This window comes from Cololabis saira, chromosome 12 (genome assembly GCF_033807715.1).
Source record: "Cololabis saira isolate AMF1-May2022 chromosome 12, fColSai1.1, whole genome shotgun sequence".
Lineage (NCBI taxonomy): Eukaryota > Metazoa > Chordata > Actinopteri > Beloniformes > Belonidae > Cololabis > Cololabis saira.
In genome coordinates, this window is record NC_084598.1 from 20,087,240 (window position 1) to 20,113,967 (window position 26,728).

Here is a 26,728-nt window from a genome sequence, read left to right on the forward strand (position 1 = left end):
CGTTGTGCTGCTTTAACTATTCAATTATACAAGTATTCTCTGTTTGCCATGCACTTCACACAACTCACACACAATGAAAACTGAACAAAAAACTGGCTTACAGATATAAAAACATGAATCTTTTTACATCTGTGTGTGAGGGAGGTTGTAGTAGGAACCAGATGCAGGAGACCAGAAGGCAGGAGTTCAAAAAACAAAACCAAAAACGCTGCTAAGCAGGATACAAAAACCAGAGCTTCAACAAGAATCAAAAGTACAAAAAACGTGACATGGCACATGGAGGACAAAACAGATACGGACCAGCAGGGAGCAAGGGAAAGACAAGACTAGATATACACAAGGGTTAACGAGACACAGGTGCAGACAATCAGGGCAGATGGGAAACAGGAAAGTCAAACCAGAACTTAAATACAAAGGCCGCGTTCAGACTGCCAGCCAATATCCGATTTTTAGCCCATCCAGATTGAAACTGGATGACTGGGAGGTAGTTTCATATTGCATTTGGGCAGATGCGTCTCAGTCTGAACAGCTCCAAACACTCAGATCGGTTTTGACTGTCCGTGACGTCACTCTACGCGACACCAGACCAGACCCATGCGCCAAACCACCCGCCCATTTCGAGTTGTGGAGCTACGTTACAGGTATGGAGCAGTCGGAAGATGCCGAAAACAGCAGTCCTTGGACAGAGGAAGAAACGAAATGCCTCATGCCTTTTTTTTGTCGCAATTACATGACGGCACACAATACAAGCGCTGGGTGACGCCTCCACTCCGACGTCGTTGCTACGGCAACCCAGCAGATCAGTCAATGATGTGGCCCAGTCTGAACAGAGCCAGATGCGATTTGGACACTTGCTAAAAACAGCGTGGACTGTCAGCCCTGAAAATCGGATATGAGAAGGAATCAGATATGAATCAGATTTGCCTGCAGTCTGAACGCGGCCAAAGACATGCGGTGCGTCCGAAATGCCATTCTAAACAGTATATACTCAAAATGTATACTTAAGTTCGGCACGCTTTGAGTAAATATCAGTAGTATGTATTAATTCGGACGTACTACTCAGAGCCACACGGCACTTCCTGCCGTTGGGAGGGGGAGTTGTTACCATGGTAACAACTCCTGTCACAGCAGCAGTAGCAGCACCGCTCCGTTCTTTCCCCTTTATCCTGGCCGAAACAAGATGACATTATATAATATTATTATATACGAATATAATATATAATAATATTAATATTATATGATAATATTATTATAATTAATATTATACTTATACATATATGTATCTGCGCAGCACTTGGCAACCAAACACTGCTGCATTGCATTGTGGGAAGTTTCTGCTTAGCTAGTGTCCATCAATCCACACTAATAAATTTCTCCGGAATGAGTATGGATAGTGCATACTATTGAGTAGCTACTAATGTTTCGGACGCACCAAAAAATCTCACTTTTTTTGGATACTCATTAGGGTGGAAGGATGGGATTTCGGACGCAGCCATGGGCTTCAAAATAAAACATGAAGTGACAAAACCGTGACACTGTGATGCTAATCAACAATGAACAGCTAGTCCGCTAAATTTAGTTTACAGACTCTAGAAACACTTGACACAAAGCAAAATTCCCTTGGCGTGATGGCGTAAGCAGCTTGACAGGAACTGACACAGAAAACATTAGTTTCAGTCCAACACATTGTACCCTGGCCACGTATAAACAAGAAACCACAGCGACGGCACACAACCAGCGATCAATAATAAGTTATTACTTGTCCTCCTTCTATGGTTTGTTTGACACCTCTGCTATGATGAAAGTACCAAGAATAGTCAGTTGGCAGATCCAGATAGCAGAGGTGTTAACTGTTAGCATGTGACGTGTTTCTGCAACAAGATACGTGTTCCCTCAAAAGTGATCCGAGCTGTACCTAGAAGTTAAACGGTGCCATTCACCCTAATTTTAGTAATAGGGTGAAAAGGTCTTGCAGGGTAGTTGGGAGACTGTTAGGAGAAGTATGCCACTGACATGAAGTGTTGTCTGTGTCTCTCCAGTCTCCTCTCCACCCAATCCCTGGCTCTCCCACCAGTCCTCAGTCAGCTTTGGGAGGCAGTAACTCCACTCTGTCAGGCAGCGCCAGCAGCGGGGTTTCCTCCCTTAGTGAGAGTAACTTTGGAGGTCAGTATCCAGATCCCGGCCCCATTAGGAGCGACGCCCTGGAGCCTCTTCCCAGCCACCTGTGGTCGCCCCCGGAGGAGTACCTGCCCTCTCCCTACCTCCACATCCACTACGGTGTACCAGAAATTGACTCCATGGACCCAGTCCGGCCTTTTCACTACCGCAGCCCTGCTTCACACCCACATAGTCACCCTCATCCTCACACTCATGCTCACCCTGGCCTGGACAACCACTCTCACGGGCAGGCTCCTCACCACCATGCTCCCACTCACGGCCCTCATCACATCCCTTACCGCAGGCCTCAGCCTCCATCTGTACCCTCCAAGCCGTATTTGAGAGAGGGTTGCATTCCCGAGGAGGAGCTGACTCCTCAGCCCATCCCGCTGCCTCGCAGGATCTTCCACTCCCCACATGGCCACAGAGAAGACCAGGGGAAACACCCCTGGGAGCAGTGCATCAGCGAGGAGCATGAGGAGACTCAGTGATGTCGGAGGCTCCTTCTAAATTTCAGTTAGAGCTACACCGTCTCCTTCCCTTCATTTGCACTGAGTTAAGGGAGCATGAGCAGAAAAAGTCTGATGTGAAGCAGCTGGCGATGTGTCTTAAAGTCAGTGCACATGAAGGAAGGAATGGAAGGAGCAAACCTCCATGAAGCTGCAGTTTGAGGCACAACTGCCGTTACTCCCTCACGTGGCCTCTTAGGTACGATCAAAAGGAAAAAGAATATCTGTTGAACAATGAGACGGATTCATTTTGTTCAAAAACTGATATTGATTGTACACAACTGTACAATTCGTCTGTGAGCATGTTTTTCCATTTGAGAATAATACGACAAGAGTTTTGTGAAGCATCACAAACATGATCCCAGGTGCAGTACTCAGAACTCCCTTAGTTTTACTCTTCATGTCATTTTCACAGCAAAATAACTGTAAAAGGTTATCTATTGACAGTGAGGTGACTTCTTTGCTTTACACGCTACACATATATGAGTAATTATTTTGATAAATTTGCTACATTGTAGTGTTTTCAAAGGGTTATGCCTAACAAGTTTTTCAGACACGCTGTTAAGTGCTCCTTAATGGTGAATCATATCACAGGGCGCACTGTAAAATGTGTTGCTGCCGGGCTGGCGTACATGGCAGGTCTCGAAACTTGCAGCTCTCCACGTGGACCGGCGTCTCAAAGGACACGAACAGTCACTGAAGATTTACCATCCATACCGTCCGTATGGAAACCTAGATGAATGTATTCAGATGAGATCTACATGTACTGCACAAGCTGCAATCCCGGTTTCTGTTTAAGTGCTTTAAGTTCAGTCTCTGTTCAAAAAGCTATTTCTTTGTCTCTTTATGTGTGGCAATGATGTCATGAGAGGAACGAGAACGTGTGGCAGACTGGGGAGGAACTGAGGACGTGACTGACAAATCCCACACCTGTCAGCTTTCATGTTCATGGTGAATGAATAACAAGGACTCCGCTTCACACCTCGAGTCACTGCTGGACACTCAGAACCAACACCACTCCCTCAGCTTCTGTTTTCCTGCTCCGTCGGATCATGTCAAGCAGTTGTGGCTAAACCTGGACAGCTAGGCTGCGTCTGGCGGCTCCGTTGCAGAGCCCACACAGACGGCGTTGGAATCGCCTACCTGCCTTAAGTGCACTCAAAATGCAGTTTGACCTCTCACCCGGACCGTGTGAAGCTCATTTCCTGGCAGCCATTTCCACCCAACCCTCTATACGATCTCCGAACAGGGAATAAGGACATTTACCTAGCGATGTTTTACTATGGTTTCATCCTGCTTTGGTTTCAGATTGTTGATTGTTTTGTATCGCTAATGTTTCTTATTTTATCTTATCGTATGCAGCTCTTTTCCGATCACCTGTTGAAAACTGATGATGTGTTTCGTGAGAAAGCTGAAGGCTGGACCGACAGAGAGGTTTCCTTTTTTTCTTTCTTTGTGGAGCAGGAAAAACAGCGCTGTTTATTGTCCTGTCGTTGGTTGGAAGGATTTAGCTAATATTTTAATAATTAATTGTTTCCCTGGCTGTTTTTTGCAGGTGGATGCTTTGTGTTCCTGTACATCAAGTTGTCAGCTGACTAGACAAGATCTATTTTTGTATGTAAGATCATCAGTTGTGAAAGTGTATTACCAGAAACAGACAAAAGGTATGGCATAGGTTGCTGTACTTTGTATGGAGTTGAGGCGGCTAAATACACACAATTTGTGAGTATCTTTTGAGAGCTTGATGGCATTTGAGGACGACTGGTGACCGAAGTGATGCTCAAAATATGGATACAGTAGAATTTTTCATTGTAAATTCTGTTATTGTACATACAGCAGTATTGTGAAATATTTTTGAGAATTATTGCAGATGCCCTTAAAAGGTTTATTGTTGTTTTGTGTATATACATGTACTCCAGAGATTAATGTAATAGATAAATATCTATAATCGGTGTTTGGAAAAAGGACAAATCCATTAGACTGTGGCTGTCTCCACCATTCTTCTCATATAAATACTTTATACACTTTTCAATGTGCTTTCCTGTACATATGGTGTTAGCATGATAAAAAGTGTTTGGTTGTAAAAGTGGTTTTCCTACTCCCATAACTGCTGTGGTATGGAATTCATTAACAATGCCAAACATTAAAGACAATCTTTTATCAGCTCTAACTCTTCGTCGATTTTTATGTGCTGCAGTGTGCTGAGTGGACAGCAGGGGGCGCCGTTTGTCTCTGAATGACATCGCTAGACTGTACTGTGTGGCTGGAATGCAGACTCTTGTGCTGTTTCCAATGTCTTTTTAAGGCTGATTTATGGTTCCGCGTTACACCAACGCAGAGCCTACGGCGTATGCTACGCCGTCGATTTAACGCAGAACCATAATTCAGGCTTAATACAGTCTGCTGGTGATTGACGTGCTTGTGCGTGTTGGTGAGACAACAGCATGCCATACAACACCTGGTCCACCACAGAAACACTAAACAAGAAGAGAAAAAACCACTAAGTAAAACGCTATGATCTCTGCTCGCACTACCTCCAACTTCACTCATAATTAGATTCCGCTTTGGAATAGACATGTTTATTTGTTCTGATACAGAAACTATGGTGAAAGAGAAATAGTCATTATCACCATATTATGTGAACATTTATTGTATAAACAATAGCTTTTTCAAGTTTGTACAGTATGTTATCACATAATTACGATATTGTTTTTCATGTTTGAACTATATGATATCAGGTTATTACAATACACATGTTGATCAAGTCATAATGAAAACCTTTTCACGTTTGTACAATATATGATCATGTTTTTACATTATAAATATTATATTGTAAGAACGTAATTTTTCTGTGGTAACTTGATAAATATGTAGGCTATATTGTAATCAATGATATATTATTCAAACATGAAATATATATTGTAATAACTTGATAAGATATTGTACAAATGTAAAACATATACAACATTAAGATTTCACATTATAATGTGATGGCTCTAATTTTCTTTTAAAGATGGAGGCAGATCTACGCCTCATATCCAAGAGGCCCGTTAAAATAAACAGAAGCAACAACATTCCTTCAAGTTTCTTGAATATGTTGCTTGAAATCTCTTGAATCTGTTACAAAGAAATGTGATGCGTGACACACTGATATCTTGGGTACCATCTCTGCTCCAGTCATGATGTTTTTTTTTTACTTTTTGTTTTTAAGTGTTGTTATAAATACCAGGGGGCTGTGAACAGCAAAACACAACTACACTGAAATAGAGAACTAAATAACATCTCAGAAAATACAACACTAAAACAGAAAAAAACAAAATCTCAGGAGGTAGTTCCTGAATATTTCTCTTTTCCGTTTCTTGTTGTGGTTTTTGCTTAATTGCACCACATTGATTGTTGTTCTAATGGCTTCTGAATTCATATTGGTCAGATAGATAGATAGATAGATAGATAGATAGATAGATAGATAGATAGATAGATAGATAGATAGATAGATAGATAGATAGATACCCTTTGTAACTGCTATCAAGGAGAGCTGCAGAATCTTTGCGTCCCTCACATCCATGATGCAGGCACAGGAAGAAGAAAAAAGCAGAGAGGATGAAAGGATCCCAGCTGCCTCTCCCGAGAGTGAGGATGCTGCTCCGCATGCACATATTTCATGTTTACAGCCTTACTGCGGAGACACACGTTTTCCCCACTTCTTCTATGTGCTTTTTTTCATTGTTATTTCTTACCAACTTCTCTGCTTTGGAGTCTCACAGCATATATATATTTTTTTTATTTTTTGTTACCCAAAGGCACTCACAGAGAGGGTACGTTTAACACAACAGTGTTTGATACTGTGTCTCTCCCTGTACGTGCACACTTACACATATGTCATGGAGGCTGAGATCTTCGCTCTTCTGGGGGTCGTGCCATCTTATTCTGCAAGAACGCAGTCATATAAATAATTTTCAACCGTTTGAGCGTTGAAGACAACCTGATTTTGGTTCCCCTTTTTCCTGCCGAGCATGTATCCATGTGCTGCTGCATTCATCCGACCTGATTCGCTTCGAATGTTCAAAGCCTCTTAAAGCAAATGAAAAGACTTAAGACACAGAAACGTCTGCCACATCAGGAAACAAAGACATTTAATAAATGAAACAATACTAATAAATAGAGATTAACCAAGCTGCACATTCAACAAACAAAATCCAACAAAACAGACATTACACTAAAGTAAAGTACAGTACCATAGCACAGATTATTAAATAAAAAAAAAACAAGAACAAAACAAAACACACCCCTCCAGACATTTACAAATTTTCTTAAAAACTTCAAGAGGCAAACAGACGTTGTATAAAAGCATCATACAGTAGAGCATTTATCATCTGAGTACAATTTACAAATTTATTGAAGGATAAATACTTAGCTGTTTTCTAACTTGAGGTACACATGTAAAAGCTGTTAAACATGTGTTTCTCAGGTGAGGTTCCAGCCCTTTTTTTTTTAATGATCAATAATAGTGATGATGAAAGCAGTCCATCTTTTAATGGGAAACTGACAAATTATCAATAAGTGTAAATAACTTTAAATGGCGTAATCCATTGGTCTCCGTTGTTGCATTGTAGAATAAAAGTCAGAAGCATCTCTTCTGGCGAATATGGCTACATCAGGAATTTTTTTTTTCTTTTCTTTTAAAGAACACTGCTGTTGTCTTTTATCTGGCTTTACACACGGAGGCGTCATCAGTAGGGGGAAAACTTCTGTCTCTCTGGCTTTTTGATGCAATTGGCTGAGGATATTTTGGTAGTGTAGGCAGCCAGAGTGGAGTGGGTGGGCGCTGCGGTGACAGCCACGGTGGGGGCGGGACTGGACAGAGTCAGAAAGGGGACAGACTTCACCCCCAGGAGCCCGGAGAGAGGCAGGGCACCGTACGGGGTGCCCAGCATATGAGCCGGGGTCAGTGTGCTCACGGCCGTCAGGGCGGGTGCAGGGGAGGCGGCGGGGGAGGCTGGCTGGGTGAAGGCCATGTTGAGGTCAACTGGAGATGCCATGGTGGCTGCTGTGGATTTGGCTGTCTCTAAACTGTGAGGCCAAAGACAGGAGGAGGGAGGACAGGGAAACATGGAGACAGGGCAGGGAATTAGAGGTTTACGCTGTTGCTGTGACAACAGTAAATGGAAAATGCAAGTAAAACTACACTAATATAAAGCCTGTTCATAGGTCTTGGTGAGTAATACTGCTTATGTGAAGAGGGTAAAGTGAGTACTCTGATTTAGAAGTGATGCAACTTGAGTCTGCTGGGTTGAAAACTACAAATCTACTCCAATTTTTATTTTTCCTCACTTGAAAAAAATCTACTGAGGTGGTGGAAATGCTAATTTCCTTCCTCTGCCGCTTGCTCCTTATGTTTATTTGAGGCAGGTAGTTCTCATGTTTAACTCAAAATGCTTTGATTGGGAATTTTCTATGTTTGAGTTTAATAGGAACAAAATATTGCAACAAAATAGTGCTGTATTATCTCCAATTGTATCATAAAACATGGATAAATGTATTGGATTGGTGTCATTTGTAGCACACACTGCTGTCCCTCCCACATCGTAAACAGGTCTATTAGTGTTATTGGAGTTTGATCACAGCTGTTTTTCTACACGATGTGTCGTCGTTCCGTAGTATTTGACACAAAGCGATAACATGAAGAATAACCATATTTGTTTCACAATATTATCTCCTGTCTTTGACATTTTTCAGCCTGGAGGCTGCTGTATTTGGTCTGGCTGTATTTATTATAAAGGTACAGATGATGACTTTAATTTCAGGTTTCACTGAAAAGCCTGACTGGTGTCAAAAATAGATGTACTATTCAGTATACGTCATTGCTGATTTGAGACATTTAGTAGATTTGCTTGCCATTGAGCTTTTCTAGAGCACATGCAATAACATCAGAGTCTCCAAGTCAGTTAGGAGGCAGTAATTCATCATCATTTACACACATTGATAAGGCAGAAGTAAAATGTTCAGAATTTTCTCATGTGGCTCTAATGCACAAACATATTTGTTCAGTTCAACCTTGCGTCTAAGGCATACTGACTGAATCTTTGAAGATTTTTCCAAAAAGAATAACAAATATTTCTCATATGAAAGCACATCAAGCTTAAGGTTAATATAAAGGATAGCGCATCATAATGAATATATTCATGATATATTATTTTTACAATTACACACAAATTTGATGACAAGCATTCATGAAGCAAATGGTATTTGCAGGAAACCACCAAAGTTTTACAGAAAAGCTTCTTTAGTTACCTTTATTTAGAAACTAATCATAAAACCGATTAATTAGCGCTTGCAGACATTCTCTGATTTTTTAATAGTTCAAGAGTGTGACAACACTGTTTTAAAAAATATTGTATTTTTTAAATATCTTCTAGTAAGGACTGACATTTCATTTAAAGAGCTGCATAATTTTAATTACTTTATTTCATTAGCGTATTTGCCACTTGTTTCTGTTACGTAAATGTTTTTTTAAGGTCAGAATTCTTCTTGGTTTATTCTAGTGAGTGACTGGTTCTAGTCTCCTGACTCTTTTTCAATTATTCATTCTAATATCTTGTAATAATATTGTAATCATAATTTGAAAAACACTTTGATCTTGTGTCACATCTTATAAAAGAAAAAGATGAATCAGACAAGAATGTACTGTTGTAGCCTACTACTGTATTAGCGCAGTTTTTTTTTTACCACAAGTAGCACATGGCCTTACTTCATTATGAATAAAATCATGACCTCTGACCCTTTTAAACCAGTGTATTTGTCTGAGGCCGGATCTTTCAGCGACTCATTAGATGCTGACGCACGCAGGCCTTACCAGGAGGTAATGAGGTACTGGGCCAGGTTGATGCTGACTGGGGTTCCTGTGATGGTGACATGGCGGTCACTTGTCCCATCCAGCTGGCTTCCGATCTTTATCTGAGCTCCCGACACCTGCCGGATCTCGTTGATTTTAGTACCCTGGCGGCCGATGATTGAGCCAATCAGCTGCAAAGGAAAGTTGGCAGCAGATCAGTCATTTTGATGGAAAACTGAAAAAAACGTATGTAGATACTTTCACTTCAATGCATCTTTATGACTTAATGAAAACCTTTTTCATTGTGGTATCTATTGTGCTGACGAAAGGGATTCTGACAAAAAAAACAAAAAAAAACAAAGCTGCCCCACGGTTTAGCTGAGCTAATGCAGACCATTTCAAATATTGCAATTACACTGCCTGTCTTCAGTGGTCCAGTCATCCATCATGCATGTCAAATGCACTTTTTAAACCCCCTCGAGTCTCCCTTAATTGCTACTGTGTCCGCACCGGTACATGAGACGAGAGAAGGCACATTTGCCTTTCATTATTCTGAGTAGCTAAAAGGTTATTGATTCCTCAGAGTGGTGATGACTTCCCAAACAAATCACTTCCCAAAAGCACGCCAGCTAGATGCTTCTTTGTACTAATGGAAAACATAATGGAAAAAATAACTCAAATATATGATGTACAATCCCGTTGACTTGAGTGTTCTCTAAACCCAGAGCAGATTAGAAAATGACAAGACTTTTATTGCATTCCGAAATACATTATCACTTTTGTTCTGTTTTAGTTACCCAACCTGGATCCCAGCCTATTAGTGACAATGGATATTTAGCAGAACCAGAACTCACAGTCACATATCAGCTCAAGTGGAGGGTGTCAGGGGCTGAAGTGGCAGGAGTAAGCTGCCAAATATACAGCAAACATGCCAGGCAGAGATGAAAAGCTTGTAGTACGTGAATGTGCTGGAAGTTGAAGGGTGGCGGATGTTTAGTCAAGTACAATTTAACACACAAACACAATGTTTGTACAACATTTGTCCTCTCTGCATTTCACATTCCTTTCCTGAGAAGTAAGCAGTCTGGTCCACAATGCACGATCTGTGACAGCGAGCTGCAGGTCTGCCGAGTTATTATTGGCTCAGCAGTTTATTGGTACAAAGGGGGGGGCGGAGGGGTGGGCATGGGTGAAGACGCACAAAGAGCAGTCAGCCCGCAGCGCTACGCCAGAGACAATAGTCGCTCCAGACCTTGTATCACTGATAACAACTCTCCCCCACCAAGACTGAAAATCTCCACCAGCTGTCAATAGATACCAGCTGTCAACAGCTCACCCACTTTAGAGCGGGTGACCTCAGACTGTTGCCATTTGTGTTTGAACAACCTTAAAAAATATAAAAGGAAAAAAGGACCTCCGAAAAAAGGTACTAAGTAACCCTTTAAAGCCTGAAACATGAAATAATACACACAAAAAAATCTTTTTTATCTGGTGTTTATTATATATTGATATTAAAAACACCTCAAAAGTGTTTCTAAATATTTTTTTTTTGTATCATTAAGACTACATAAGACAATTATTATTCTTTTTTTTATTGCATAAAACTTAAAAAATATGATACATCTGGCATTAAAGGAATATGTATGGAAGACATTTCGCACATAGTTATTTCTTTCTAAGTATTCATTAACAGCAGCATGACACACCGCCCCCGGTCCTTGGTATTGTTTCACTCCTGCTGAGCCAGTCATTTGAAAAGACACAGGAAGAGGGGATGGGATGGTGGACGGTGCAAGCATTTTTCTTCCGGCTGAATGTTCCCTCTTCCGCAGGGCTGCAGCACAATGCTGACTGGGTTTACACAGTTTCTACAAGCATCCATGTGTGTGCACGGGCCTCCTTCAGCATTCAGTGTGTGAGCAAAAAGCAGGATTGTGAGCTTGCTGTGTGGCTGGCATCAGGGAGGGGGTGGGGCGGGGTGGGGTGGGGGTTTTGAGAAGGCTCAGTCACGGCTGTAACTCCTCTCTTCTGGAACAATGGCTGGAGCTCACAGCTGTCCCTGTCACATACAGCCATGGACTCCTTCATTCCTCATATGCATTGTGTTGCTTGCTTTGTGTGTGTGTGTTGGGGGGGGGGTTCTGGCATGTGAGAAATGTTTCAAGCATCTAGCTATTTTCTACGCATTACGATGAAACCTGAGGCATTTTAAAATATACAAACCTGAGAGCAAGGAGACAAATATAATTGTTACTGCTTTTTTTGTTAAAACATGGACGCATCGGAGTATTCTGAATCCACATGCTGCTAAATACTAACACGTTGTTCTTGAAAATGGTCCAGAACCAAATGATTATTTGATCCCCTTTGAGTAAAGCATTCAAAACACTGCCATGTCCAGCCATTTCAAGCATCCGAACATAAGTTTTCTGAGCAGAGTTTTCTTTCATGTGAATGATCAGATATATGAGCAGAATATTTAATTACAAATGATGAATGGCTTCATTGCATTTTTATCATTTATTTTAATTTTCAGACGACGCTACATAACAGCGAGAACTGATATCCTCCTCTGACCAAACAAGGCAGACGTGGTGGTGTAAAATTTTATGTGATTTCTGCTCTCAGATTGGAGAGTCTGCACATCAAGCCCTGGCAGAAGATAACTGAGGAGGCAAAGGAGCTTTCTCTGTTTCCTTATTGGCTGTTTTGACAGCAGACAGCTTCTAAGTAGGTCAGAGAACATGAGAGGATTTACTGATCACTCATGGGAGTCTCTCTGAGACATTGCAACTGCAGCCCATACGATAATGTGGAAGGGTCCATATCAGCTCAAAATCCCTTTAACCTTGGTTTATTCCGAGGTTAGAATAATGGGGATAATTAGGAAGTTGCTACTGTGCCTTCCCTTTCTTTTGAAGTTGCACTGCGATGTCTGCAGTAACCGCTAGTCACCTGCTGCTGTGCTGTGTACATGTGAGATGAAGATCGCATGAGACTAAAGCTGAACACAACAAGCCCAGTGTCATAAGTGAATGTTTCTTACATCATTGGGAATTAGCAGCTCCTGAGATGTCTGGGAATTCGAGTCCATCCCTGACGAGAGAAAATGCAAGAATTAACTGAAAGAAATTGATATATCAGGCTTTTCAGACCTCCGTTTTTGGCTCCTTTAGTTAGTGTATGCGTCGAAAGCACCCCTGACATGCCGGAAAAACTCTTTCAGCAGAAAACGCTAGACACAGTAAAAGAGTCAATTTACATTTTAATGGGTTTGTGTTTAACACGATGCTCATTCTTTTCTTACTCTCAGTTTTCTGACTATGCAGAACGTATCACAGCACTCTATAGGCTAGCATATGTCGCGAAGGAGGGCTGTGAATCCTCTTGTTCTCAAAGACAAAAGCTCATAATCTGCTCAGCTAATAACAGCAAGTCTTTCCTTCCCATACTTGTGGGAACCTTAAAAACCCACAAATGGTTATAGATGAGAAATTAAAAAAAAAGGAGTGGAAAAGAGGAAAAACATCAGCCAGCACGACTGCACACATACCAGGCATGATGGTGGAGGCAGGCTGGGCCATGGGACTGAGGCCTTGCTGCACCGACAGCTGGTGTAGCTTGGCCAGCTGTAAAACAAAGAGGAGCAATCTTATTGAGCTGCACCATTAATTGTAAATTTCTCTTGTTATATGAAATGTTAATGGCTCTGCATGCAGTCGTACCTCTGAGTGTGGAATGCCATATTGGTTTTGCAAAGTGTAGGCCTGAAAGAGAGTGTCCTGCATTAGGTAAATTACAGCAAATGCAAACATCCCACACAAGCAATAAATCACCTGCCTCCTAATGAAAGTGCTTCACTGTCACCACATGCTGTTCAAAAAAGGAAAAACAAAAACATAAATAAAGATGAGAGAGAAATTCCCTGATGTTTCCAGTGATTCGATATGGACACAACAGTTCATCTTTTTGTTTGACTGGATTGACACATTTCTATTCCCACTATTTGTAACTCCGTTCCAGTCGGAGCAGGTCAATGGCGTTTGGCCTCAGACGTTTGCAGTATTAGAAATTGCTTATAAAAAACTCAATAGCAGCATCTCCGCTAACAGTGTCCCTGTTACTCCGGACAATCCAAAGACCTTGACATGTGCAGTTATTTGCCATCATTAGTTTGAGGACTAATTCAATGATTCCGTGTTTCTTTTGTTAAAAAATAAATATAAAGTCTTAAGCATGTATTATCTTGTTGTTTTATCAGAGTTTAAACCATCATTCATCTTGATTTTTCAGGCTCTTTATTAAGATACAAACAGAAACAAATGGTGATAATATTAACAGCAGATGATTAGTCTGATTACGGGAAAATCTTAGCCCCCCCTTGTTGACTTCCAGTTAAATCAAGGATGGGATTGAAATTCTTCTTCTTACATTAAAAGCCCTTAGGCCGGACTTCTTGTTACCTTTAAGAACATATACTTTCCTGTTATTCTAATGGAGCAGTTTGCTCTCAGATGGCAGGATTATTTGTGGTTTCTTTAAATAGGACGGGAGACAACCATCCATTTTCAGGCTCCTCTTTTGTGGAACCAGCTCCTAATTTAGATTTGGGACTCAGGCACCCTCCCTACCTTTAAGATTAGGCTTAAAACTTTCCTTTTTTCATAAAGCTTACAGTTATGGTTGTCTCGGCTACCTTGGAACATCTCTTTAGATATGCTGCTGCAAATCTTTTAATGTCTCATAAGTAAAAATCCCTGGACTAATCTCTCAGTGCTTGACGGTCTCTCTTTACAGTCATCTCAGCCCCCGATCGATGGAGGCAGATGGCTATCCCCCCGAGTCTAGAAAGTATAGGAGAGTATGGTGAAAAAACAGTGGAGTTGCAACACGTCTTCCTCTGGGAGGTTGGCCGTTTGGGCTTTCAGAGTCCTCATAGGGGTATAAAATTAATTTAAAATAGCATAAATGAAGAAAAAAAGGCTTTGTCCTGGGGGCATATTAGACATGTTATCCAAGCATGCATCTGCAAATATGTCTAAAACACAACATACAATTTGGTTTCCAAAAATGTAATTTGGTATTAAGTATACTGACAAAGAAACAACAACAACAAACCATCTATAATTAATATTCAAATTTCCCTTTGCTCCAAATGATAATGGAGCATGATTTATCAATTTTATACTGTGTCTTAAAATACTGTAGCAGATAATATCTTTGAAGGGAAGCTTAGAAAGCCCATGCCTCTTGGTCTGAATTGTTTTCACACCTGAATTATCAACACTACATGTGATCACATTAATCTGTGCCTGATTTTCACTTGACCTGAATCGAGTCATTTATAATGGTTTTATTATGTAAAGAACATCTGCTTGTTTGGCGATTATTTTTCAAAATAAGAGAACTGTTGGAATTAAAAATGTCCTCATCAAGAATTCAAAGCAATCCAAATGCGACAAAGCAGTCAGCAAAATCTTTATGTCCCAGTTTCACAATGTTGTACTGTTATCAGGGAGGTCCACAATCAAACTGCTAACAAAGTACATGGCAGTGAGGACATGGTAATTGGGGAAAGTGTGCCAAGTGTTATGTGAACTGCAATAAAACAAACAAACAAACAAACAAAAGACACTATGTAAAACATCTAAGGAGCTCCAGAGGGGTATAGTACAAAGCTAGTTCAACATACAAAGGCTATCTTTGAGTGACCCAACTACAGAAAAACTAAAGCTGCAACCAGACTTAATTAGGGTGACCCACATTTACATCAATTAACCAGGATTTCAGCTTCTTTGGAGGCATATCCTAAAGCTGTGTGGGTCTGTGTGTTTGCAGTTTTCTCTCATGTGAGAATCTACATCAGAATGTCCATTCAACATCAATTTCTGGACAAAATCATTGTTTTTTGGTCCAAGTTAAAATCTCTGCAGCAGCAACTATCATAACAAATGCAGTAATGGAGGACTGAATCATCATTGTACTAGGAATAAAGAAGGCAAAAAATAGATGTGTAGCCTAATTGCTGCGTAACTACTGGATTGTGAAGATAAAACCCGATTTTATTAGATTTCTGTCAGATTTTTAAATATTGGTTACAGTACAGAACATCAGTGATTATATGATAATATATAAACACTATTTTAGCACGATAATATATATCGAGCGGACAAGAAAAGAGATTTTTACAGATGGTTAATATTTACAGTATACATACACATGTATACTTTTTTATTTTTATTTAGGGGGGGAGGGGGGGGTGGAGTGGACTGGGTGGATTTGGCTTTATTTCTGATATATTTTATTCATGAAATACCAAATCATGAGAAAATTACATTTCAGTATTCTGACATGAATGCTCGAGTCCAATTGAATCCACTCCAATTTAGTTATCATCCATCCATCCATCCATCCATCCATCCATCCATCCATCCATCCATCCATCCATCCATCCATCCATCCATCCATCCATCCATCCATCCATCCATCCATCCATCCATCCATCCATCCATCCAAATTAGAGAGGGTGGTGTCTGTGCAGCCTTCACTTGCAGCAGTTATGCTCTCACCAGACAGCACTTAGCTTAACTCAATTCTGTCTGACGCCAGCAGTCTGGCTTCAATTACTACTCTATCCTATATGGTCATAAAGTAAAGAGGAAAGCTCATCCCTGCACTGCATCAATACATTGCGGTCGTGTTTATATTGGGACACAAAATAACATGCCATGGTCCTTGCAATGGTCCTGCCATTTACAGCGTGATCTAAATTCTGAGGTTTGTGGGTTTCATCATCAGAAGTGGAGCCTGTTGTTTCCATTTTCATACGATGACAGTAGCTGCTATTGTTGTCAAGGGAGGAATATTCCCTGAAGTCAAAATGGTTCTGGTTCAGAGCTAGGCAGGACTAAAAAAGAGTCGACAGAGCTGTGGTGTGTGACGATATCAAGTTTCAGGAGGGCTTACAGCTCCAATGACAAGCTAGAACAATAGCTACAGCTTACACTCAGCTGTTGTTTTTAATGCCTCATGCCATATGATGGACTGTGTAGCTGCACATACTGTACAGCCTCTGCTCTCATTCACCACTCAGATCCTCCACACTGAGTCAAGAGACCTGTTTAAAACCAGCTCAGCGCTACAAAGATCGTTGTATTCGCAAGAAAATAGCTCATTTGCAGACTTTTCATGAATGACTGTCCCGTTACCTGCTGGAGGTCCAGGCCACCCTGGATGACTGAGTACAGAGGGTGGGGTGCAAATTCTGGTGCCTCATAAACCTACAAACATGCAGAAACACAAAAGAGATGGACATTTTACTGGCATATTTATTTCATTTCATTTCATTTCATTTTTATTTATTCCATATCATGGAAACAGTTCACACATGTTCCATTCCACGATGGAAAAGGGGCAAGAAGAAGAAAGCCTTATATACCAAGCCCCTTTCTCAAAAAAAATAAAACAATTCATATGAAGATGGTCTGTCCGTCTGTTCAACAATCACTACTTATATAATACCAAAAAAAGAAATAATGAAAAAAACTAAACAAAAAAATAAGAAAACATACACACTAACTCACCAACAATATAAAAACAAAAACAACAAAATATATTTTACCCGTTAAATTCATATTGTCTAATTGTGTGGTCTTTATACAATTTCTTGAACTGTTGAATATTTTTGCAATCCTTGAAATCAGTTGTTAAGGAGTTCCATAATTTTACAACACATACTGAAATACACATTTGTTTTAAAGTGGTGCGTGCAAAAGGATGTTTAAAATCAAATTTCCTTCTATGGTTCTTATCTTCTGAACTAAACACAAAAAGACGTTTTCAGGCAATATTCTGCTTTTTGCCTTGAACATAACCAATAAAGTCTGTAACTCAATAATATCTTTAAGTTTAATTAATCCTGCATTGATAAAAAGTCCATTGGTGTGTTCTCTTGCCTCCTTTTTATGTATGATCCTTACTGCTCTCTTCTGTAAAATAAACAAAGGCTTGATATTTGTTGTGTATGTATTCCCCCAAACTTCGACACAATAACTAAAATAAGGCAAAATAAGTGAGCAATACAACATTCGCATTGTCTTGTAATCTAAAACATGTTTCACTTTGTTCAAAACAAAAATATTCTTTGATACCTTGGTTTTAACATAATTTAACTGAGATTTCCATGTGAGGTTTTCATCAATAATTACACCCAAAAATCTAAACTGATACACTCTTTCAATATCAGATCCATCGATACACAAAGACACATTTTCATCCCCTTTCTGTTTAGAAAATACCATGAACTTAGTTTTTTTTAAATTAAGTGATAACTTATTCTTGTCAAACCATTTTTTCAAGTTATTATTTATGAGTTCAGACATTCATTTTGTATCGGAAATTAGATTTAGAGGCAGCAATTATGTATTTACCGACAATATAAAAGTCAGTGGTGAGTTAGATTTAAAAACAACAAATCTAAGCCTTTTTCACCTGGCGTGAGATGGCCTTGTGAGGTTATGACACTTTCATACACCTAACAGGCTTGAAGGTATGACCCCTTCTCAAACTGCTTCCCACTCCACTTAAATTTCTCAAAGATTTACACATACTTATCACTGTGCAGCCTTCATTAGTCATCTCTCAGTGTCCAAGATTGGGCCTTGAGCTTAATTTGATTGCTTACTATATATAAAAAAAACACAAAGCCATTCCATAAATTGAGCAGAGTCAGAGGCAGCACATGCAGCGTCAGAACTGCTGTGAGCTATGCAGAGTATCTGGCTGCTGCCATAGCCAGAGGAGACGGCAGGTCTCCAGTCTCACTTGCTAATCTTGTGACTCGCGCGCCATGGGAGGGTGAATATCTGCCCCCTTCTCAAACAGCAGCATCTATCGTCGTCAACCCTGCCCCCATCCACACACCAAAAAATCCCCTTAATCCCCACTGAGGACCCTCGACATCGGTCCTGTCACAACATAGTTTTAGTGAAGAATGTCATCTATGGCAAAACATCATAGAAGCGTTCTTCGATAGCCGACTTAAGATACAAGCTCCCAGACTTTTTATCCATGTGGTGATTCTCGGTCGACCACCAGCAGTCCTTGAGGGATCTGCGGGAGTCCCCGGAAAATTGATGATAATATTAACTTAGTGATTACCTCACCATTTATTAAATGTATTGGAATGACTGTTCTGTTCATAGATTTCACACTCATCACTTTTATGTGCCCACATAAAGGACTCCATAACCCTGCTCTTCTATTCCTGCGTGATTTAAGGATTTTATTTGGGATTGAAATGATATGTATAATATAAAAACCTTTGTAAAACAGACATTTATACTTGGGCTTTGAACATTTGTTCTTGTCATCTTTATCTAAAACAATAATAGAAGAAAAGGTTGGTTTTATTTACAAGAAACTTATTTAGCTTGATTAAGGCATATGGCTACAACAGAACACATTTTTATAAAAATACTCAAGTCATGCTCAAAATACTCAAAAATACTCAAGTTATGTTGCCCATAAAGTTTGAATTAAACATTTTTACCTCCCCTTATGGAGTGATGAATGAAAAGAAGAACGTCTCGAAAGACAAAATGATTCCAAATCTAAGGGCAATAGTATATATTATACAGTCCACGTTTTCAAGAAGATTTACAGTGACGCGAACAGTTTTTCTGTAACATTTCTGATTTGCTTTGAATTACAGAGGGAGAAGTGCTTTAAAATATCTCTGTCATAAGTGTCCTGTGACATGTCTTGTGACATGAACACATTTGAGAGCGCCTGCTGTGGTGACGTGGATGTAAAAATCAAAATGGTCGTCTGTTGGTCCCTCCCTCGACCACAACAGTTCGGCCTGAAATGTCACAACTAATGTTGGATATTAAATCAGATGTTCATGTTTTCACAGAGGATATACGCTTGTCCTCAGTCTCTATCACCACAATGACTCTTTTCTTTCAGGGAAGCAAAAGCTGAATGAATTACTGTTAGATACAGTAACTGATTTATAAGAACTTGTGTCTCATTTTAAATTCCCATTTGTCCTATGCACAGCAACTAACAGCAACCTAGTCAGCTATTTGCTTTTGTGTTTTGAGGCACATTAAATATATATTGAAAACTGTGCTCAAGCTACTAGATAAGGCAAGATAAAGTACAATCTTAAAACTACACCACGGCTTTCCATGTCAGGGGAAGTGCATTTGATTTGGTGACTCAGCACTGTGATGAATGTCCACAGGGCTGACACAGAAAACCAATCAGGACTGGTATGAGAGTTACATTGCAAAAGAGTCTGAACTTTGACACAAATCTGCATAACCCCCCCCTCTAAAACATACTTCCATCCAGGTAGCCATGTCTGGCAGGATCCTGCAGAAATGCATATTTCTAGTGTGATCCAACAGAGTTTAAAATCCATCCTTACTTTGCTCTATCCTCAACTTCCCCAAGCTGCACATTAAAGGTGTCTGTGATGTGCAAATCATCCTCCTGAAACATCTAATAGCCTCCTCTCCTTCGTTGGCAGTACATATTTTTGCAGATTATTGCCTATTTTTAAATTTGTGGGTCATTCTTGGGTTCACCTGTTCATCCTCGATTAAAAATTCAGTTCTATTACAATAAATCCAGAATAACAATAGCTTGAATGACTTTTTAGTGTCCTCACATAAAACATTAACTCCAACCTTAGTTAAACAGACTTTACATGCAACCTCACGTCCGGTAAAGCTGCATTCCTTTTTTTTTTTATTTGAGGACCATTCTACAATTTATAAGCTACCCAACACGTGTGATAAAATCTAATATTCTTACCTGGTTCCCTGCGATGAGGAGAGCAGCTGGTGAAGGGCTCGGCCGGTAGGGGATGGTGGCACCTTTTGGTGGAGACTAAGGATTTTAAAACACATCAAGGCGTCAGATGTACATCAAAAAACATATTTCAGGCTTGCAAAAATACACACAAAAGGAAGTGTTTTTTCCTTCTCTATTGCGTTGCCATCCCTTCTCAAACACCTTAAAGATGTTCTAGCATTGAAGATGCCAGGCAATGAAAGTTTAAGTTGTTAGTTTGCGCATTCCTCCTTCAAACAGGTGTTAATGTGTGCAATATGGGTAACATATATGGGGTTATTTTTTCCAGACTTTTTGTTTCAAACTTTTCCCTCCTCAGTTATGCCTTTGTAATCTGTGCAGAATCTGACTTGGCATTTTCTTGTTTAAAATGTGGTCTTGAAGGCAGCAAATGTTGCTTTAAAACCCCATTGTGCTTTGTAGCATCAATGAAGTGTAAATAAACTTTGCCAAGGGCGCTGATACAACCGCACACCAACACAGAGCCTGGATTTCTGACTTACTGCAGAGAACATTCTGGATGGTTTTGTTTTTGGTTCAAAGCACATTTCTTTAAAAAAAAAAGATGTACTTATTTGAAGGATCACAAAATATATTTTTCATATTAAATGAATGGTCTATTAAATAATTGCTATCTTCCAAATGCCACTGAGTGCAGAGTTACTCACACTGCCTCTGGATAAGTGTTACACAAGGCTTCACTGTTGCTCAGTAGTTTTAAATGACATTTACTTGACAAAAGGTTCCCAAAGTAATCCCTTGTCTCTGTGTCCAGGCTAAATGTGTGTCCTTGTCCTCTCGTCCGCCTCACTCAACGTAGAATAGTTTAATGATATTATACAATGTAAAGCACATCCATCTCGGTCTTTCTTTGGGGGGCACTGTTCTTTATCGTCTCACATTTGTTGACAAGCTGGACATCTTCTGCTCTTCTTTACCCATCAAAGACAGTCTATACTGTATTTTTATCAGATCGTGATCATGATCATCTTTTGACACTGAGTGTTTTACATTTTTGAAGTTACATACATTTTACACCTGAATTTGAAAGCCTGGAAGTAGTCCCAACCTTCCTGGAACCATAAGGTTCTGCAATAGTTAGGGATTAATGAAACTGTTAATAATATAGACAGTGTTCTCTGTCTGGCATTTCCTTTGGCATTATTGGCTGTACACAGAGCAACTGAAGCAGTGTAGTGAGAGCTCTTTGTGGATAACAGCTAAGGCTCTTAGTATGTATCAGACCCCGAGACTCTACACTGGCGTACCCACTGGTTAAATCAAGCATCCATTGACAAAGAGACATTTAAATATGAAATTCTTCAAATGCAAATAAGAAAAATACCTCACATGATGAAAAGGCAACCATATACGTAGCTTATCAAGTAACCGCAGTGCTGGTGATACTGTACATATTGGTGTTTAAAATGTGGAGCAGTCACAGAAAATTCCTTGTGCAACTTTGCATAATTTAAATCCCTGAGCCAAAAGCAAGATGCTGCTGGTACAGAATCTTAATGAAACTTGCAAGCCTTTGAAGAAAGCCCTGGAAAAACTGGATCAAACTAGCAATTAGTCAGTCATGACCAGCTGCAACGCTAAAACAAAAAAGGACTTGTGCACTTCCATTAGCACACAGAGAGAAACTGTGCTTGGGGTTGTTTTTCTCTCATCTCCTCCTTGATTTTCTCAAGAGAGCTGTTGTCTAAAGGTGGACAGATTTTGCTGGAGGCCACTTTTTTTTTCTGCGAGCAGCTTAGTGTCTTCTTTAACAATGCTGAGTCTTGACCTCAGAGTGGCACCAGAGTGGCACCTCTTCTCTATTTTCAATGTCCTTTTTTCTTTTTCCACCAGAGAAGGTCTAACAAGCGAAAAAAAGGGACATTTCTTTCTATTTTCTGAGCCCTATGAGGACTCAGCCTGAATTTAGTCAACTTCTTTGCAACACACATAAGAACAAAGATGAATGCAGCCTACCAGAAATACATAAATATCTTCTGCAGTCAAATGAACAATAACCTCACACTGAGATTAAAACATGCATTAAAACGTGTGACAGCAATTATATCCTTCATGTTGCTGCAGCAGCAAAGCTCCAACAAATGTCAGCCCGATGTGGGTGCATGGCAAAGAGAGAGACGCTGTTTGCGTCGTACCTCCAGGATTACTGTGCAGATGAGCTTGACACATTGGATTACAGAGTCCTGAGTCCCAGATATCGTCACCCCTCGCTCCGTAGAATTGGGCAACAAATCTCCTGCCACCTGTATCTGAGCTCCAGTGCTCTGCAAATGATAGGGGTTTAAAAAAGGATTAGCTTGATTCTGAGATAAGGCAAGTTGTTATTACACTGCCATGGCTTTTCCCTGTGCTTTGTGGTTTGTTTTATTTCTTCTTGTCCCCCCTTTTTTCGTCAGATTCGACATAAATAAACCATCATCAGAGGATGTTCTTAATTATTAATTGTGTGCTCTTTCCCTGAAATCACACATCTGCTGGCAAAGAGCGCTGCTTAGACGGTGAGCATGAGGGCCAAAACAGGACATTTCAGAAAACGTCAACAAAACAGGAAGCACCACATGTCAGAAAAAGGCTTCACGCAGCTCAACAAATAAACACCAACCAATCAAAGATTTCTTAAGCATCCCTCAGTATCCCTCAGTATATTGCGTTTTCTGAAATGTTTTTGGATTTGCTGTTGTGTTTTTGTCAAGGGTGTTGTGCTGGGAAGCCATATGATTTAGACAAAACCTTTAAAGCTTTGATTTGTTGATACTATACTGTATCCTGGTTGATTATATATATTCAAAGAAATAGTAACGTGTCTTAAACTCAAAACTTGTCATGTTGGAATCAGGCAAAAAAAAGAATATAAAAAAAGAAATCTTAACGTGAAATCATTCAGGGATAATGAACAAGATGGTAAAATAAGTTTAACTTCGTAAAAACCAACCGGGTCACATTACCGAGGAAGGTAAAGGTTAAAATGAGTGAGATTCTATTTGTAGTTTGACACAGAGCTAAACTTGGAGTCAGATGTCTCTGGCAACACATCAGATAAGTTTAATCCTGATGTTTTAACTGGGCCAGAATGTAGTCTGGAATTTTTCCCTTCAAATTTGTCACTGCTGACTCACAGAGTATGCTGTGTTAAGGGCTATATCTGGCATTATTTGCTTCACTGATTTCTTACTCTAACAGTCTGGTTCTAGAGATTATGAAGCACCGATGCTCAAAAGTGTTGCTTAACAACCCGTTTTTTTTAAATGCTTTTATTCAAAATGTCATTTTTTTTGTTTTAGCTTTCCTTAGTCTCCTTAAGATGCTCATTAAGAGTCAGACAAGGTTTTTCTCTGCAATCTGGTCTTCATATATTCCAATTACACAAGAAGGAGGTTTCAACAATATACCACTGGTGACTGGAGGGGTGTTTACAGTGATTATCATGGACCTCCATTGTGGTTTGTCCCTTCGAGACGATTTTAGTTTCTGTCTTTCCTTTTTTGAAACTCAATCATCAGATTTTTAGCCGGTGTCTGCAAGACTTCCTTTCAGGAGCAATTAACCGTCAAAACTATTCAGCTTCCCATCAACATCATTGTGAACACTGCAAAGGCTTCCTCTGTAAATGCATTCTGTGCAAATTGTGTTCAATAGGGGATAAGTCTGGACTCCATGCAGGTGAGCTTAGTCCTTAGACTGTTTGGAGGGATGCCTTTGTAGGTTTAAAAGGAAGTTTGGCAAATTCCTTTAAAAAATAAGCAAAGTCTTCCCTAAAAAGAATGAACTACTGTATGTAATCTGTGTTTGGTCATACATCATTTAGCAATAACATTACCTTCATACATAATGCAACCCAGTACCGTCACAGATGTTGGGTTTTTAACTGTGTTCTGATAACAAGGATTTCTCTCACTTTCAACTACAGCTTTACTAGGAATTTCTACCTGTGGATTTGTTGTTTTCTGTAGACTTGGACTTGTCTGCGCGGTGGATAATTATTTGGGTTGCTTACCTCTCTTATTTCCTTTATCTTTGCACCGCCTTTCCCAATAAGTGAGCCGCACTGGCTAGCAGGGATGACCAGGCGTAGAGTGACTGGGGGCTTGGAGCTGATGGTGCCATTGGCCACCAGTGCAATCAGGTCCTGGAGAGAGATACAGCATGCAAAAAACAAACAAAAACAAAACAAACAAACTAGGTGAGAGACACTGGTACGGAACTGGAATTAAGAAGGATTCATATCAACGTCACCACACATTATCATTTTGATTAAATCCTTGCATAATTACATTTTATTTCTTGAGCTTAACACAGATCGGTCTACAAATATTAAGCGAGGATCAAATTAACCTAATTATGCCAAATCACGAGGAGCCAATGAGCCAGTAAGTCAGTGTTTTACTCGTTATTGCCATACTTACTACTACCATAAAATCAAAAGGAGAAAGAGACCAAAGCAGGCACGGCATTCACATTTGACTGAAAAAGTTCTAGTGCAGCTGGGGTAAATTCCTGCTGTGTTTACATGATTGAAAAACAGGAACAGCTAAGGGTGTCCATGCTGGCAGTGTCAGGTATATCTATGCACGGAGGCTGAGAGGGAGCACCTCCCATCATATGCACCTAATTAACTTGTACTTTTGTGTGTGATCCCGGCACGGGAGAGAAGTCACAGGAGGTTGTCAGCGTTGTGCAGCTCAGTCTTAAAAAGTTCAATCATTTATATAAACTGCTGGTTTCTGAACAAAGGGGGAAACACTGACCACAGCATGGAAGGCGAGAAGAGAATTTGAGTTGCAGCACTTTGTCAACCGAACTTCCTTCTGTACGTTTCTCCGTGTTCAACCTGAACTCAATGAGAGGTTGTCTGGCCTCGGCCGGAGGGTTCCCCCTTATGAGCTGGTCCTGCTCAAGGTTTCTTCCCTCCTAAAGGGGAGTTTTTCCTTCCCACTGTTTGGCTTAAGGCTTTTCTCCCACTAGGGGAGTTTTTATCTGCCATTGTTTATGTAATAACTGCTCGGGGGTCATGTTCTGGTTCTCTGGAAAGCGCCTCGAGACAACTTTTGTTGTATTAAACGCTATATAAATAAAATTGAATTGAATTGTTTGAAAAGAGCTGATTAAAAAACTTGATAATTAAACTCTTTTCATATGTGTGGTTACGAGACATTTATGGCCCTAATGTCAAGATGCTCCATATGATACAATATTTCAATATTTTATGTATTTATTTTTTTAAATTTAAGAATTCATTTCATAGAGCTATAGCATTAGCTGTCAAAAGCTGCTTTGCTTTGCTTTGCTTAAAGACTTAAAACAGGCAAACTGCACAAACCAACAAGCTTAAAAAGTGCACTGAAAGATGCTTTTATTAATTATTTTGTATTTATTTATTTTTTGCTATTCTTGGTTCCTGTCTTTTTGCTAAGCTAAGTTAACCAAGTCTGGAGATCAATTCACATCTAATTAAAAGATAAATATGAAAGCTTTTTCTTACTCTTTGCCAACTCACTTAATGCTTGATTTATGCTTTAAAAGCTATGGAGAGCAAACACCATGATTAGGCTGGATATTTATACATATTTACTCATATTTTAATAATAATTTAAATACTTTTCCACCAAAAACAATATTTATTCGATGTCCCAAATAATTGATACCTACTAAATCTTCTCATCATTTAATTGCTTAAAAGGACCTGAGATGATCATTTCATCTCATCATATTGACACTTTCAAGGCCACTGTACGTTATACAGACTGGTGAGATATGAAAGGGTATCTCTCTCAGCCTCAATTGAGCTAGTAAAATTTGTAGCCTGATATTATGATTTAACATAGAGATCAAGAGTAATAAGCAGGAAGAACCTGAATAAAAGTACTGAAATTGTGTGTGCACACATGTTCTTCTTTTCACACTGTACAACAACCCTGGAGAATAAACAACACACTATAAAAAATATATTTTTCTGTTTGTCCCCAAATTAGAGGCAACATCCCACATTGAGAGTAAATATTAACAGTATTTGAGTGAAGAGCGACACACATGCCTCCTTGTGGTAAAGAGATGGCTTAAAACTTTGTTACTTGAGCTTGGTAAAAGTAATAGTTCTTTGAAAACACAGAGTTGAGATAAAACTACATACAGGTTTAATCCCAGCTATCCCAGCACACTGCATCTGTGTTTATGACGTCATGTGACCTCCTTACGTCAGATACGAGTTTAACGTTAGTTAAACACTAAACCTCAGCTAAGCCATCAACTGTCCAACTGGGCTTAAAGGTGTGCATGCCCATGTTATTTCTATTTATTACGCAATTCATAACATGACACAAAACCTTGAGCCACGGCCATGACAACGTGA

The 26,728-nt window shown here is 39.8% G+C and overlaps 2 protein-coding genes across 4 annotated transcripts in view; one reads left to right on the plus strand and one right to left on the minus strand.

Annotated features, from left to right (window-relative positions):
- Window positions 1-4,772, plus strand: part of LOC133457074 (dedicator of cytokinesis protein 3-like) — a 66,808-nt gene extending 62,036 nt beyond the window's left edge. For all 3 annotated transcript variants that reach the window (XM_061735939.1, XM_061735940.1, XM_061735941.1), the window contains one exon: window positions 2,040-4,772. In XM_061735939.1, the coding sequence (XP_061591923.1) occupies window positions 2,040-2,648 (609 nt within the window). In that variant the 3' untranslated portion in view covers window positions 2,649-4,772. The remainder of the gene's footprint in view (window positions 1-2,039) is intronic.
- Window positions 4,773-6,763: 1,991 nt separating this feature from the next.
- Window positions 6,764-26,728, minus strand: part of LOC133457076 (poly(rC)-binding protein 4-like) — a 41,581-nt gene continuing 21,616 nt past the window's right edge. Inside the window, exons 7-15 of the mRNA XM_061735942.1 lie at window positions 24,377-24,508; window positions 22,518-22,646; window positions 20,323-20,397; window positions 16,707-16,778; window positions 13,224-13,265; window positions 13,052-13,127; window positions 12,545-12,594; window positions 9,520-9,689; window positions 6,764-7,736 (exon numbers count right to left, since the gene is read on the minus strand). Of these exons, the coding sequence (XP_061591926.1) occupies window positions 7,397-7,736; window positions 9,520-9,689; window positions 12,545-12,594; window positions 13,052-13,127; window positions 13,224-13,265; window positions 16,707-16,778; window positions 20,323-20,397; window positions 22,518-22,646; window positions 24,377-24,508 (1,086 nt within the window). The 3' untranslated portion in view covers window positions 6,764-7,396. The remainder of the gene's footprint in view (window positions 7,737-9,519; window positions 9,690-12,544; window positions 12,595-13,051; window positions 13,128-13,223; window positions 13,266-16,706; window positions 16,779-20,322; window positions 20,398-22,517; window positions 22,647-24,376; window positions 24,509-26,728) is intronic.